Here is a 16,951-nt window from a genome sequence, read left to right on the forward strand (position 1 = left end):
CCATTGCTATGTATAACAGACCGTTGCTATTTATAGCAGACCGTTGCTATGTATAAAAGACTGTTGATATGTATAACGGATCGTTGCTATGTATAACAGACCGCTGCTATGTATCACAGACCGTTGCTATGTATAACAGACCATTGCTATGTATAACAGACCGTTGCTATTTATAGCAGACCGTTGCTATGTATAACAGACCGTTGCTATTTATAGCAGACCGGTGCTATGTATAACAGACCATTGCTATGTATAACAGACCGTTGCTATTTATAGCAGACCGTTGCTATGTATAAAAGACTGTTGATATGTATAACGGATCGTTGCTATGTATAACGGACCGTTGCTATGTTTAACGGACCGTTGCTATGTATAACACACCGTTGCTATGTATAACGGACCGTTGCTATGTATAACACACCGTTGCTATGTATAACACACCGTTACTATGTATAACGGACCGTTGCTATGTATAGCAGACCGTTGCTATGTATAGCAGACTGTTACATGCCTGCAGGGCCAGACAGGCCTGCAGAGCCTTTCGCCTGTGCTGTTCTGCCCCTCCCCCTTGTCTTGCAGGTGCTTCCAGGATTGAGAGTTAATGGAGGTGATTGGAGTCCACCTGTGCAGAGTTTGTCAGCTGCTGAGTGGCTCACTCTCATTCCATCCAGCCAATCGCCGTCGTGGGCTGCATTTAAAAGAGGCACACTCTGGGCTGCCTCTCTCTCTCTCTCTCTGACTCATTTGTAATGAAGTAGTTGACTTGTAAAGGCACTTGTTGCCAGTGTGAAATTAAAAGATAAGGTTTGTGGTAAGGAGGTAGAGGGCATAGGTAAGTTTGGGGTACCCTGTACATCGTTTGCACGTAGGTTTTTGTCATGTCTAGCAACACTAGGTTTATTGGTTGTTGCCAACCCCTGTATGTTTTGTAAACCGCTGTTTGTAGATAATTTAGTCAGCCTTTTGTTTGTTGTGTTTAAAGAATACAGAGATTTAGTTAGGCCTAGTTTTGATTTGTTGATTTTGATTCTTTGGCACAACCATTTTGTCCCTACCTCCACCACATTTGTTAACCTTTAGTTTTCCTTTAATAAACCTTTAATTTTTGCACTTCACTTTGGCTCTGTTTAATCTTTGGTTGTTGTTAAGTTATTGTTCCACTTAGTGGACGTAACACAGACCGTTGCTATGTATAGCAGACTGTTGCTATGTATAACAGACCATTGCTATATATAAAAGACCGTTGCTAGGTATAACAGACCATTGCTATGTATAACAGACCGTTGCTATGTATAAAGGACCCTTGCTAAATGGCAGACCGTTGCTATCTATAGCAGACCGTTGCTATGTATAACAGACCGTTGCTATGTATAGCAGACCATTGCTATGTATAGCAGACCTTTGCTATATATAGCAGTCCGTTGCTATGTATAGCAGACCGTTGCTATGTATAGCAGACCGTTGCTATGTATAGCAGACTGTTGCTATGTATAGCAGACTGTTGCTATGTATAACAGACCATTGCTATATATAAAAGACCGTTGCTAGGTATAACAGACCATTGCTATGTATAACGTACCGTTGCTATGTATAGCAGACCGTTGCTATGTATAACAGACCGTTGCTATGTATAAAGGACCCTTGCTAAATGGCAGACCGTTGCTATGTATAACAGACAGTTGCTATGTATAACAGACCATTGCTATGTATAGCAGACCGTTGCTATGTATAGCAGACCTTTGTTATATATAGCAGTACGTTGCTATGTATAGCAGACCGTTGCTATGTATAGCAGACCGTTGCTATGTATAACAGACCATTGCTATGTATAACAGACCATTTCTATGGGTGCAGCTCTGATGTCGGACTCTGGCGGACCGTTTTTGGGTCAAAATATTGATTTCTTCAGTTATTAGCCGTGTAATAAGCGGGATAATGTACAGGGGTAAAAAAAGGGTTCATGGTAGAGCCTCCTAGGTGGGTTCTAGATGAAACCCTTGGAATATAAAAGGGTTCATGGTAGATCCCCCTGGGTGGGTTCTAGATGAAACCCTTGGAATATAAAAGGGTTCATGGTAGAACCCCCTGGGTGGGTTCTAGATGAAACCCTTGGAATATAAAAGGGTTCATGGTAGAACCCCCTGGGTGGGTTCTAGATGAAACCCTTGGAATATAAAAGGGTTCATGGTAGATCCCCCTGGGTAGATTTTTTGTTTGCACCCTTAGAAGATGGAAAGTTTCTGGATAGAACCTCCGGAGAGGGTTCTGGGTGGAACCATTACACTACAGAAGGGTTCTCTGTAGACCCTCCTTTCATAGATCATTCTATGCATAACTCCTTGTGGTGTTCTAGGTAGAACCCTCTGAAATGGTTCCAGGTAGAAGGACAGCGGATATACAAGCCATTGTTACGATACGTACATGAAACATCTTCACACCACTCAGCTTCATTCCAGATGTTCATGTTGCTGTGAAAACATCTGTGTGTTAGAACGATCAGATGAAATGAAGATGAACAATGTGAAGAAACTTCTGTGTGTCGTCTTGACTTTACTCGTTGGCTTGCTTTCCTCACCTCTATTTCTCTTCTGGTGCCGACGGCGAGGGACACACCACAAAAACTACACCGATGCTCACCGACAGCCCCAAACTGTCCGACGACCGACAGTTCTTGGTGTGTCGGGACCTTTAAGTTACTATCAACACAACTTCCTGGCAGATGTTTCACAATAAAAGCCTATCATGGAAAGGGGGATTTTTTTACCTTAGAACCACTGGGAAGCTTTATATGTGAAACATTGCTGCAGAAAGTGTTCAATACGTTTGCTGCTTTGCATAATAGCAGTTATGAAACAGTCATTGAGGTTGAGTATCTTTATAGGCTGTTGTTTAGATGTTTAAAGTTACTCATTAAGGTATTTATTACTGAAATTATTACTGTATTTTTTTAAGCTCATAGCTTTTAAATGTAGCTAGAAATTCTTTTTTTCCTGTTTACTGTGTGTATCTGCTGATCTGAAAAGAGGAAGGTCACGGCCCCAGGTCAGCAACTGAATGTGCCAGTGATGGTGGACCCTATGAGAGGGAGGGCTCACAGCTCATCTCCAACCTACTAAATATACAGGAGCTCCTGGAGAGGAGCTAAAGAGCCGTGTGTTGCTCCGGAGCCGCAGGTTGCTTAGAGACCCCTGCACTAACCAGTGTATGTACAGTCCTTTGTATAAAACTAATGATACTGTGTGGTCTAGTTAGTGATATGGTGTACTTGGTAGAAAAAGACATTATCTAAAAGCAGAATTATTTGACTTTAAACTTACATACCTCGTTTTAGGTTAGAATGGGGGAAGAAACTAATGGTATTTTTAGGGACTTTGATGGGGTCATTAGCAGTTAGCTGGTAATATACTAAATGGCCTCATTGTATGACACCGTTCCAAATAGCTCTTAATGTGGCCCTGATTAGCCGGAGTCAAGGACAGACAAACTTCATGTAATCTGTCCAGACAGGATCCGTTCATACATATTTTATATGTATGAAGTGACATTTATTATTCATAGCTTCCAGATAGATGAGCTCAATTCTTTTCATTCCACGAGGCAAACGTGCACTTGTTGGAGTGCCGGCCTCTGGATGGACATGTCGGGAGGACATTTTGCTGTCCTTTGTTGAGGTGAAAAGTTAGAAGTTTGTCAACGTGAGCATCGGGACGCTCAGCAGGATGGCATGATGTACAGACAGAAGGATGGGACGTGTGTTTTAGACTGTGATATACTTTCTGTTCAAGCAGCAGCCACTGGCTGAGTGTTTAAGCCAACACTGAGGATCCCTAAACACATCATGCTGTCAAAACTAGAGGACAAAGTCAAGACAAGTCAGGACAAAGGAGCGCCTCTCTGGAGCGCCTCTCTGGAGCGCCTCTCTGGAGCGCCTCTCTGGAGCGCCTCTCCTCTCTGGAGGGCCTCTCCTCTCTGGAGCGCCTCTCTGGAGCGCCTCTCTGGAGCGCCTCTCTGGAGCGCCTCTCCTCTCTGAAGCGCCTCTCTGGAATGCCTCTCCTCTCTGGAGCGCCTCTCCTCTCTGGAAGGGCCTCTTCTCTCTGGAGGGCCTCTCCTCTCTGGAGCACCTCTCCTCTCTCGAAGGGCCTCTCCTCTCTGGAGCGCCTCTCCTCTCTGGAAGGGCCTCTCCTCTCTGGAAGGGCCTCTTCTCTCTGGAGGGCCTCTCCTCTCTGGAGCACCTCTCCTCTCTGGAAGGGCCTCTCCTCTCTGGAGCACCTCTCCTCTCTGGAGCGCCTTTCTGGAGCGCCTCTCCTCTCTGGAGCGCCTCTCCTCTCTGGAGCGCCTCTCCTCTCTGGAGCACCTCTCCTCTCTGGAGGGCCTCTCCTCTCTGGAGCACCTCTCCTCTCTGGAGCGCCTCTCCTCTCTGGAGCGCCTCTCCTCTCTGGAGCGCCTCTCTGGAACGCCTCTCCTCTCTGGAGCGCCTCTCCTCTCTGGAAGGGCCTCTCCTCTCTGGAAGGGCCTCTCCTCTCTGGAGGGCCTCTCCTCTCTGGAGCGCCTCTCCTCTCTGGAGGGCCTCTCCTCTCTGGAGCACCTCTCCTCTCTGGAGGGCCTCTCCTCTCTGGAGGGCCTCTCCTCTCTGGAGCACCTCTCCTCTCTTGAGCGCCTTTCCTCTCTGGAGCGCCTTTCCTCTCTGGAGCGCCTTTCCTCTCTGGAGCGCCTTTCTGGAGCGCCTCTCCTCTCTGGAGCGCCTTTCCTCTCTGGAGCGCCTCTCCTCTCTGGAGCGCCTTTCTGGAGCGCCTCTCCTCTCTGGAGCGCCTTTCCTCTCTGGAGCGCCTTTCCTCTCTGGAGCGCCTTTCTGGAGCGCCTCTCCTCTCTGGAGCGCCTTTCCTCTCTGGAGCGCCTCTCCTCTCTGGAGGGCCTCTCCTCTCTGGAGCGCCTCTCTGGAGGGCCTCTCCTCTCTGGAGCGCCTCTTTGGAGCGCCTCTCCTCTCTGGATCGCCTCTCCTCTCTGGAGGGCCTCTCCTCTCTGGAGCGCCTCTCCTCTCTGGATCGCCTCTCCTCTCTTGAGGGCCTCTCCTCTCTTGAGCGCCTTTCTGGAGCGCCTCTCCTCTCTGGAGCGCCTCTCTGGAGCGCCTCTCCTCTCTGGATCGCCTCTCCTCTCTGGAGGGCCTCTCCTCTCTGGAGCGCCTCTCTGGAGCGCCTCTCTGGAGCGCCTCTCCTCTCTGGATCGCCTCTCCTCTCTGGAGGGCCTCTCCTCTCTTGAGCGCCTTTCTGGAGCGCCTCTCCTCTCTGGAGGGCCTCTCCTCTCTGGAGCGCCTCTCTGGAGCGCCTCTCCTCTCTGGATCGCCTCTCCTCTCTGGAGGGCCTCTCCTCTCTTGAGCGCCTTTCTGGAGCGCCTCTCCTCTCTGGAGCACCTCTCCTCTCTGGAGGGCCTCTCCTCTCTGGAGGGCCTCTCCTCTCTGGAGCACCTCTCCTCTCTGGAGGGCCTCTCCTCTCTTGAGCGCCTCTCCTCTCTGGAGCGCCTTTCTGGAGCGCCTTTCTGGAGCGCCTCTCCTCTCTGGAGCGCCTTTCCTCTCTGGAGCGCCTTTCCTCTCTGGAGCGCCTTTCTGGAGCGCCTCTCCTCTCTGGAGCGCCTTTCCTCTCTGGAGCGCCTCTCCTCTCTGGAGGGCCTTTCCTCTCTGGAGCGCCTCTCTGGAGGGCCTCTCCTCTCTGGAGCGCCTCTTTGGAGCGCCTCTCCTCTCTGGATCGCCTCTCCTCTCTGGAGGGCCTCTCCTCTCTGGAGCGCCTCTCCTCTCTGGATCGCCTCTCCTCTCTGGAGGGCCTCTCCTCTCTTGAGCGCCTTTCTGGAGCGCCTCTCCTCTCTGGAGCGCCTCTCTGGAGCGCCTCTCCTCTCTGGATCGCCTCTCCTCTCTGGAGGGCCTCTCCTCTCTGGAGCGCCTCTCTGGAGCGCCTCTCCTCTCTGGATCGCCTCTCCTCTCTGGAGGGCCTCTCCTCTCTTGAGCGCCTTTCTGGAGCGCCTCTCCTCTCTGGAGCGCCTCTCCTCTCTGGAGCGCCTTTCTGGAGCGCCTCTCCTCTCTGGAGTGCCTCTCCTCTCTGGAGCGCCTCTCTTCTGAGCGGCTTAGCTTCTTAAACCCACTAATTAAAACTAGAATCCCTCCATCAGGCTCCACAGCACCCTTCTCATCCAAAAGTAGATTATGGACAATTTAATGGAGGAAACTGTGTGTCCCACACCATCTGCAACCCAGAACTCGTGGCAGCATTTTGAAAATGGTGAAAGATGGAGAGAATAGAGAGTGTGTTTTATATACATGCATGTGTCTATCTGTTCACTCCGCAGACGGACACATGCCGACAAAGACTTTTTTTAAATGAATTGTCATGTGATCCTGAGCAAACATACTGTATGTTCTAATAACAGGAAGTTTGCTGACATGTGCATGTTTATGACAAGAAGAAAATTCTAACTATTAGATTGTCTGCAGAGACACAACCCTGAATATAAAACCATTCTGCTTCTTCCCTTTCATTCTTTTGAAATTCACATCTTAGTTTAACTTTAATTTCATTTTTCCAATTCAGTCATTTGCAGTTTATAAAATTGAAATACTCATGCTGATAAATCAATAATCCTAGGCTGCTGAGCACAGCCTGTCCTTTTTATCAATCGCTTGGTCCTACAGACATATTATTTCTATATTATCCGTCCTCAGAGATCTTAAACAAAATTCAGTTGCACACTTATGTGTCAGTTAATCTTATATTGATATATGTTTTTAACCTACTTAATGTGTATTACACTTTTAACGTTGTTTATGAACGATACATACATTGACTTCTTTTTACTGTTACACATGCTTAGAACAACATGTAGAATTGAGTTCATGATATTCAACCCTGTTTACATTTCCCTTAGTTTCATGTCGTCTGTTACTGCTGGTAACCAGGACAACCTCCCATCTGCACATCACTCATCATCAGAAGGTGATATAAATATAAGAGTTTGATGATTAGGCTCATGAACAAATTAAGAGTCAAATAATAAATAAGGTCAGTTTAAGAAATTGATTATTGATATTAGATGCAAGAATAATTAAGAAATCCATCAATAAGCTCTAAACCTAAATTAGACCACGCCTAAATTTATAAGATGAAACTGCTTCTCAGTCTCCCCCCGGTGCTTCTTTAACTCTCTGCTGATGAACTCTGCATTAACACCAAAACCACATATATAAATATATATATATATATATATATATATATATATATATAGTATATCAATCACTAACTTAACCTGGTCACTTTTAATTTGTTTCTGTTCATAAATGTTCATATTGTACTCACTGTATTCCTTCTTTTATCCTTTATTATTTATTATCATTCACTCTACTCCTTTTTCTTTTTGTTTCATCATTTATTCAATTATTGTCTGTTAGTAATTTAGTCATGTAGTTAGTTAAATTTCATTTATTAAGAACTTGGTTATTTGATTTGTGTGTGTGTGTATATAAAACAAATTGAATCACTGTTCACTATGAACTCCATAGCAACGCTGAGATTACGATAGTACAGTAAAACTAATTGTGTTTGACATCTGAAGCTGAGTGTCGTCGCTCTTTTTCACCTTTTACACAAATCCATTTGTTTATGATTCATCATTTAGAGTTATTAATTATAGAGACATATTTTGATCTTAATGAATTATTATGAATACGCTCTATGCAATAATGCTACAATATCTCAGATCACCCTTTTAAATGAAAATAACATCATTATTTCAGTAAGTGCTGAGATCTGGAAACAGGACTGGATGGCAACAACAATGTCCAGACAAGGGACAAGAATCATGGGTAACCTTCCTTTTACACTCCCCTAATTACCAAGTATTTACCTGGTAAATACATGGTACATAATAGTATATTATTGAGTAAATACCTGCAATTACCAGCAGTAAATAAGTAAGTAAATACAAAGAAACTACAGCTGAAATACTTCACTATTACCCATCAACTCTATTAAGTTCTGTGTAGTTGTGACCTGTTTAGGTTGGTAATAGCTCAGGTACAATTATGTACTTTCTAGGAAACTAAGCAATGCAATATATATATATATATTGATGTTTTGATGAAGTTGTACGGTATAATACTGTTGGAAGTTGGTTCTCACAGAGAAAATCCTGTTCGAGGATCCTCGATATGATATCAGTTATTTGTATGTGAACCTGCAGAATTGCACACGAGCCCGATGGCTAAGATGTAGAATCTTGTGATGCATATAAAATATAGAAATGACATTGAATTGAGTTAGCCTAGCAGATGATAAACATCTCAATAGTTATCCAACGCCTCCAACCAAAACACCGCTGGGTCATGAAACCGTCTTCTAACGACAGGTGGATAAAAAAACATGCAGAGATTCCAGTTTAGGAACGTACTGTATACTCTCACACTGATTGTTTCAACTTGTGTTTTATTTGTTGTATAAATCAAAGCTGCACCAGAATTAACAGACCGACCTCACCTAAACATCCACTCCTTATCTGATAACAATTTGCCAAATGAAACCCAGCAGCGTTAGTCATATTTGTGATGCATTTTCAAAAGAAGGCAAAAGTCTTCAGTAAAAAACAGAGCAACAGCAGCAGCACCTCTACACCACTGAGGAAGAAAAATAATCCAGATGATATCGATATCACATGCACATTTCAACAGCACATTCTTCTGTCGGCCAACTGTAGCAATACATTAAGTCTGAATAAAGTACAATTTGAATTAGTTGCGGTGAGAATACTTATTTATCTCCTGAACATGGTAAGGCCTGAGTGTTAAGACAACATTATTACCACCAATATCTAAATCAATGTGGCTGTAGGATTCCAATAAACACTTAACATACAGTTCCAGCTATACAAACATAGAATTAGTTATTTACATATTTTCAATGAAAGTTTCACTCAATAGGCTACTTTCCACAAAAGCACAAAATTAGAAGGAAAAAAAAGCATTGATTATTAGTTATACAAATGAATAAATATTAAGTAATAATACATGTATAATAGTAGTCTAATAATGAGAAATGCATAGTTCCCTGTGGCTTTCGTCTTTTCTCTTATTGCGCTGTGGTCCGTTGTAGTAAAAATACCAGCTTTAACTGTACTGTTGTCCATATCAGCGGGATGATTGGGCTTCTGTTTAATCATCATCTCCATGTGTGGCTCATTCATTTAGGAAAGGCTTATTTAGTTCCTCCTGAACCTGGTAGAACTGGCCCCGGAGCTGGACGTCATACGGGCCGAGGTCTGCGGAGGAGCCCTGGCTGATGGAGCAGTAACGGAGGCCGTAGTAACAGCTCCGGTAATCCACCGGCTCCTCGTGTTTCACCGAGAAAATCCCGTTGAGGTTGATGGGCGGGCTGAGGATCCCTGCGTCCAGAGGGCCGGAGCTGTCTGGAGAGGGGCTGTCGTACAGAGCCTCGTAGGGTCCGCGGAAGGAGCCGAAGGGCCTCGGGGGCCTGCAGCCGTCAGCCGGGCCGGAGCCCCCTACCTCCTGACCGTGGTGGTGAGTGTGGTGGTGGTGGTGGTGATAGTTTGGGTAGAGGGGAAACGCCTCCCCGCCCGGCTCCGAGGTGAAGCTGCGGGAGTTGAGCTGCAGACAGCCGGCCACCAGGTTAGTGGTGGGCTGGGTGAGACCCTTACACAGAGTCTGGACGAAGGTGAGCAGGTCCGGCCTTTTCCCGGTGCTCAGGATCTCACTGAGGGCCCAGATGTAGTTCTTGGCCAAGCGGAGGGTGTCTATTTTGGACAGTTTCTGCGTCTTGGAGTAGCAGGGGACCACTTTCCTCAGGCTGTCCAGCGCGTTGTTCAGACCGTGCATCCGGTTCCTCTCCCGAGCGTTGGCCTCAATGCGCCGCAGTCGAATCCGGTCCAGCCGGGCCTGGCTCGGCTTCTTTTTATGAGAACCCCTTCTTCTCAGACTTTCAGCCACTTGTTCCTCTTCCTCCTCGTCTCCACCGTCCCTCTCTTCGTCCTCTCTCCTGGACTCCATCGTGTCCTCCAGGGCTCCTCCGGGCTCCGGCTTAACCCATCGGACCGATTGGTTGGTGGCCAAGCTGGTTCTGGAGGGACCGCTGGTCCAGTTGGAGGACGGCTCATCAACAGGCAGAGTCAGCATGTTCTCCTGCAGCACGACATGAATATTAGATCAGATAAACACAGCACTGATCAGACTTTAGTTATTATTAATATCAGATCAGCTAAACACAACACTGATCAGACTTTATTTTTAATATTAGATCAGATAAACACAACACTGATCAGACTTTATTTTTAATATTAGATCAGATAAACACAACGCAGCCCACCTCTTTATCAGGAGCCTCTTCTTGTTCTTCTTCTTTTTCTTCTTCTTCTTCTTCTTCTTCAGTTGGACCAGTCAACCTCTGTGGTCCATGTTAACGTAGATGTCCTTCCGTCAGAGGACGGACGAGCTTCTCTCCCAGTTATGGTGTTAAATTCCAGAGAGCATCTTCCTGAAGCTTCCAGACACTCAGAGAGGCTTTCAGCGGCAGATATCAGTCCTCCTCCTTCTCTTCCTCCTCCTCCTCCTTCCTCTCCTCTGTCTCTCTTCTTCTTCCAGCAGTAAAAACATTGATGCCATCTGCTGCTGACGTCACCGGGCAGGTTATCTCTCTCTCTCTCTCTGTGTCTCTGTGTCTCTCTCCCTCTCTCTCTCGTTCCCAGTGCTCCCAGTCTGGCTGCCGTGCTGGGATTCAGTGCCAGTCTGTTTCTCTGGGGACTGATTTGAGTTTCCTAGATGAAAGTGTGAGCGGTGCAGCTCAGTCACATGATCCTGTGAAGTGATTATACTGGTGGATTCTCATTTAATCAGCTTGCTGTGCCTCAACATGCACAGAACTTCAGGAATCATCCATGAAAAGATGCCTCTGAGCCAGAGAGAGCATTTGGATGCATGTCAGCAGAAGCAACCTGACAATCATTATTGATTACCATAGCAGAAAACTGTGTGAGGTAAGTTATGTTTATACTCTACTACAATCAACACGACAATGACATTTTGATCAACAATTACGAGGTAACGTCTGGAATGTAGGGATGCACCGATACCACTTTATTTCAGACCGAGTACAAGCACAAGTACTTACATTTGGGTACTCACCGATACCGAGTACCGATACGAGTACTTCTCTGTGCCAAAAGACCCTCGTTAACAGCCAGCTGGAGGGTGTGAGCGACACACGGCAGGCTGGGGAGTCCCCTGGGTGGTGCGGCGTGACCAGCTCTAGGTCGGCTTGGAAAGGCTCGGGGCGAAGGTGGCACCCGGCTGCAGCTTTACAGCGCTCCTCGCCCGGACCTCGCCGCACCGTGGACAAAGGGCTCCCTGCTTCCAGTGCGACTGTCGACCGGGGCGGACTGTCCTCAGTGTGTCCCAACCGCGTCGTGCCGCGGCCCACGTAAAAGGGGCCAGAGGTCTGTGGCGATGTCGGCAACCCACCCGACTCGTCTTCAAACACGGACCAAGGAGTCTAACGCACGCGCGAGTCAGAGGGTGCAAGCAAAACCCCGTGGCGAAATGAAAGTGAGGGCTGGCGTGCGCCGGCTGAGGTCCCGCCTCGCCCGCACCGTCGGGGAGGTGGAGCGTGAGGACCCAAAAGATGGTGACGAGAGGTTAACGTCGCGCTGCTGTAAAGTGGTATCGGTGCCGTTGTATCGGAGCCGTTTTGCGAGTACGAGTACATGATTACAGTATCGTACCCGATACCTGATACTGATATCAGAAAGGTCCTGCAGTGAGAACCACCCAAGCCCATGTTCATGTATGACTCTAAATGTCCCGTAGGTGTGAATGGGAGTGTGAATGGTTGTCTGTCTGCTGACATGGCAAGAGACTTGACACAGTAGACAGGTAGGTAACAGGAAGCAGTTGGCCGGCAGCAAGAATATCTAAAACCCAGGGAATACCAAGCGTTCTGTCTGAAACACCGTCTGGAACACGAAGCATTAGGTACGAGGAACTAACCCTAACCCTGGCCAGGCACAAAGAAGCTGGGCTAGGGTTAGGGTTAGTGCATGGCTGATTGGGGAAGTGAGAACAGGTGAGCAGGAGGTGATGTGATGCAGGACTAAAGAGGGACAGGTGAAACTAATCAGGGCGGGGCCGACAATCAAAATTGGCAGGAAAACCCACAAAGGCAGGAAGTGACACATGAGGAGTGAGCCTACAAAATAAAACAGGAAACAGGCTAAGCACGAATGAATAACACGAGACACAAGAATCAGAAAACCCCAAACTAAACCTCAAGATAACGAATCACATAAAAGCAAAGCCAGATAATCACATAAAGACCACTAAAAAATTACACTCACACCTACAAGTATACTACTACTACATTGATATGAGTATGCTTACTACATAATAACATTGAACTTTACTTAAGTATACTTCATGAGATAAACTTGAGGTAAAGTATACTGCGGTATACTGTAAGAGAATGTTTGTGTCAGAAAGTGTGTTGTGTTTTTGAATGTTAAACTAATACAGCATATGGACAGTTTGATGAGAGTGAGAGTGGATCTGCAGTTAGAAATAAACTGGATGGAGGAAGTGTGTTTTGGTACCATGCATGTCCAGATGGGCACACACACACACACACACACACACACACACACACACACACAGACTAACTGCAGCCCACACAAAGACCAACTGGTGTGTTGGCAGTCAACCTCCATCTATGATCTGGAGCTTAATGTGAGAGAGCAGACTGGGTGGAACAGCATGCAAGAAACAAGCCTGAAGAAAACACTACAGAATGTTAATAACACGCTTCTTTATCATTTTACCATTATAGAGATTATGGAGGACAGAAGAGTAGTCATATAGGGGCATATACACATACTAATAAAGCTGGTATATGAAAGAGTCTTCCAGAAACAACAATGAAACGTCCGTTACGATCAGGCACAGATTTTTTTTCAGGTGGGTCAAAATATCAAATATTGCACAGCAGCTTTCTAAACCACTTCTCTGTGTGCTCTCTCTTCATACCTCTAAACCAGGGGTCAGCAACCTTTACTATCAAAAGAGACATTTTAGGCAAAAAATTAAAAAAAAGAAAATCTGTCTTGAGCCGCAAAACATTTGAGCATTGTGATGAAGGTAACACAGTTTATAGTCTAAATATATAGTATATCAGTCTAATGCAGTGAGGGCCAAAGAGCAAATGCACTACGGAGTATTAGGGCCACACTGAGGGAAGAAAAATCTGAGATTTCCAGAATAAAGTCATAATATTACAAGAAAATAGTCATAATATTACGAAAATAAAGTCATAACTTTACGAGAAAGAAATCGTAATATTACGAGAATAAAGTCATAACTTTATGAGAAAAAAGTCGTAATATTACGAGAATAAAGTCATAACTTTATGAGAAAAAAAGTCGTAATATTACGAGAATAAAGTCATAACTTTATGAGAAAAAAGTCGTAATATTACGAGAATAAAGTCATAACTTTATGAGAAAAAAGTCGTAATATTACGAGAATAAAGTCATAACTTTATGAGAAAAAAGTCGTAATATTACGAGAATAAAGTCATAACTTTACGAGAAAGAAATCGTAATATTACGAGAATAAAGTCATAACTTTATGAGAAAAAAGTCGTAATATTACGAGAATAAAGTCATAACTTTATGAGAAAAAAGTCGTAATATTACGAGAATAAAGTCATAACTTTATGAGAAAAAAGTCGTAATATTACGAGAATAAAGTCATAACTTTATGAGAAAAAAGTCGTAATATTACGAGAATAAAGTCATAACTTTATGAGAAAAAAGTCGTAATATTACGAGAATAAAGTCATAACTTTACGAGAAAGAAATCGTAATATTACGAGAATAAAGTCATAACTTTATGAGAAAAAAGTTGTAATATAATGAGAATAAAGTCATACCTTTACGAGAAAAAAGTCGTAATATTATAAGAATAAAGTCATTATTTTACAAGAAAAAATAAAATAACACGTAAATTTACTACTTTATAAACTTATGACTTTATTCTCATAATATTATGACTTTTTACTTTTAAACTTATGACATTATTTTCATAATATTACAACTATTTTTCTTGTAAATCTATGACTTTATTCTTGTAATATTATAACTTTATTCTTGAAATCTCAGATTTTTTTTTTTTCCTCAATGTGGCCCTAATACTCCATCGTACCGTCGTACCATAGACCTACAACAATGATAAATAAAAATGAAAATGTAAACAAAAAACAGTTATTCATTTCCATTTTTAAAAATCCACAAGGAGCCACTGGAGAGGATCTAAAGAGCTGCATATGGCTCCGGAGCCGCAGGTTGCTGACCCCTGGTCTAAACAAAGGTCTTTGACAGCGAAGGTGACATAGAAGAGAATGTGTCTGAGACTGAGGGTGATGTTGAGGAGGACCATGATTATGATCCTCTGGTGATCCTCTCCTGAGGATAACAGAAGGGTTAATCAGATGCAGATGCTGTGAGAGCTTCAGATGGAGCTGAAGGTGGTCTTCAGATCTGTTTCAGTAAGTAAGTATACTTTAAGGTCATTAACTCAAAATATACAGATTATTATAGATAAAGATATGGAGCGTTAGTTATGTAAATTGCAATTCTCCCCTCTTATGTACTTGTATGTCCTGGCAGTTCTAAAAATAGTAGAGATACCATGCTGTCTCACACAGATTCTTCAGACATGTTTCAGATAATACCATAATATTTCTTCCCAAGATGGCGCAGTGTGTTGTAAAACCAGGCTTTAGTATGAATGAGTCATAAAATACTTTGACACAGAACAACATGATGCCATATCTGGTGGAGTGAAACAAACTTCCGTTCATCATCTGTTTATCTTATTCTCAGATTTATTTGTTTTTTCCTCAATGTGACTCTAATACTCCGTTGTACCGTCTTACCATAGACCTACAACAATGATGAATAAAAATGAAAATGTAAACAAAAAATCAGTTTTTGATTTATTGATTTAAAATCAATCGAACCCGACTGGAGGATCAGCGGGCAGAAAATAAGGGAAGCCTGAGTTTCCATGATGACGCCATCCGACAGAACTGATAGGGCCTCCACCATCGCCCCCGTTCTCCTTTAATAAAACATTTCTGTATTTTCAAAGTATGAACATTAACTGGCTAACCAGTTTCTCTCTTTCATTTCCTCTTCCTCTCTCTCTTCTTTTAAGTTCATCCCATCTTCATCTACAAATGGATGGTAAGATGTAAATGAGATCCTTATTACAGCATAGTTCATCAAGCTGCTGCTGGAGCGACATCAATGGCTTGATGAATGTGCATGCAAATTTGTTAATTAAGTTAATTATTCTGCTGGAAATCCATTTGTCTTGCTGAGAAAATCTTTTAGTGTGTTTCGGTCATTAGTCACTTGCAATGCTATTTAAAAAACACTTTGGTTCATTCCTTTTTTAAGAGGACAAGAAAAAGGAAAGTTCAACTGCGACTAGGACTGGCTAATAATACTTGATACTTTAAAAGTACTGGCCAAAATAACCCAGAACCAAGAAGTATTAAAACTTCTCCAGTCAAACAATTAATCCTTTTTCTGCCCAGATAAATAAAAAAAGACTAATTGTATGGTTTTACTCACAGCCAGCAGGTGAAAAAATCCAAATGAACAGACTACCATGACTCCCTCACTGAACACTCCTTCTGTGATAGGTAGAATATTATTGAAGAAAGCTGATCAGCTACAAATAAACTTCTAGTAATAAAAGCAGTTGTATTGACATAAAAGATTAATTAATTGTTAAATAGGTCATAAAAATAACTGAAATCCATGAAGGGTTAAAAACATTTAAAAGGTTTGAGTGTTAAAAGCAAAGTCTTTTTAAAAAGATTAAAAACACTTTAAAAACGTTTTTCTTTAAAACCTCTCTTAATGTAAGGAGATCTTCCTGTCAGTAGCTCATCTGTGATCTACCTGTTAAGTCTGTTGTGAGATTGATTATACCTGCCTAGGCCTGAAGGGGAAGCTCGCGACTACGGTGCCTCAGTCTCATGAGACTGCCAGAGAGTAAACATCGTGTCACGAGTCTCACTACAAATATTCCCCTTATTCAGGGCACAACACTTGCAGCAGGGCATTCGTGGTGATGAAGTTTAGCAAACTTGCAACCTTGAAGACCTTAATATTGCTGCAGGCCCAAGTACATGCACAGCTCCTGGCTCAGAGCTGCTATGAACTCTGTAGACTCTGAAAGGAGAGAAGTCGTGAAGGACAGACGTAGGCCACAACCCAAAGGAGAATATCAGGCAAACTAAGGAGTCTCAACCCAACATGGAGACCACTACTTCTTCTAAGCCAACCTAGAAACCAGCTGGTACAACCTCATTATTTCCTTGGTGCTCTCTAGTTGAGTGTCTGCATTATGACAAGGTCTGTGTCTCTTAAGGTCACTGTAAGTCACAATTTGTCTTGAGCATCAGCTCAAGGTCTTAAGAGGGTCTGGTCCAGGGGTCGGCAATCTTTACTATCAAAAGAGCCATTTTAGGCAAAACAACAAAAAAATCTGTCTGGAGCCGCAAAATATTTTCAGTGAGGTATGGGGTCACATTGAGGGAAAAATAAATTGAGATTACAAGAATAAAGTTACAACTTTACGAGAAAAAGTAATACAATTACGATAATAAAGTCATAAGTTTACAAGAAAAAAGTCGTCATATATTACCAGAATAAAGTTACAACTTTACCAGAAAAAGTCATAATATTACGAGAATAAAGTCATAACCTTATTAGAAAAAGTCATAATATTATGAGAATAAAGTCAACTTTACCAGAAAAAAGTCGGAATATAACGAGAATAAAGTCATAACTTTACGAGAAAAAAATAAAAATAACACGTTTACTACTATACATATATACTGTATAT

General features: G+C 43.5%; 1 protein-coding gene and 1 long non-coding RNA gene across 2 annotated transcripts; one reads left to right on the forward strand and one right to left on the reverse strand.

Annotated features, from left to right (window-relative positions):
* Window positions 1-878: 878 nt before the first annotated feature.
* Window positions 879-1,106, forward strand: LOC119480353. The gene is made up of 2 exons (XR_005204886.1): window positions 879-969; window positions 1,008-1,106. It is a non-coding gene; the product is annotated as an uncharacterized LOC119480353 (long non-coding RNA).
* A 7,336-nt stretch (window positions 1,107-8,442) lies between these two features.
* Window positions 8,443-11,003, reverse strand: neurod6a (neuronal differentiation 6a). The gene is made up of 2 exons (XM_037756507.1): window positions 10,353-11,003; window positions 8,443-10,168 (listed from the first exon to the last, which is right to left on the reverse strand). The coding sequence occupies exon 2, from the start codon at window positions 10,160-10,162 to the stop codon at window positions 9,209-9,211; it is 954 nt and encodes a 317-aa protein (XP_037612435.1). The 5' UTR covers window positions 10,163-10,168; window positions 10,353-11,003; the 3' UTR covers window positions 8,443-9,208.
* Window positions 11,004-16,951: the final 5,948 nt, after the last annotated feature.

The sequence above is a fragment of the Sebastes umbrosus genome, chromosome 21 (assembly GCF_015220745.1).
Source record: "Sebastes umbrosus isolate fSebUmb1 chromosome 21, fSebUmb1.pri, whole genome shotgun sequence".
Classification (NCBI taxonomy): Eukaryota; Metazoa; Chordata; class Actinopteri; order Perciformes; family Sebastidae; genus Sebastes; species Sebastes umbrosus.

Excerpts from the sequence above, each read along its gene's own strand:
- neurod6a (XM_037756507.1), bottom strand. The coding sequence starts at position 10,162 with ATGCTGACTCTGCCTGTTGATGAGCCGTCCTCCAACTGGACCAGCGGT.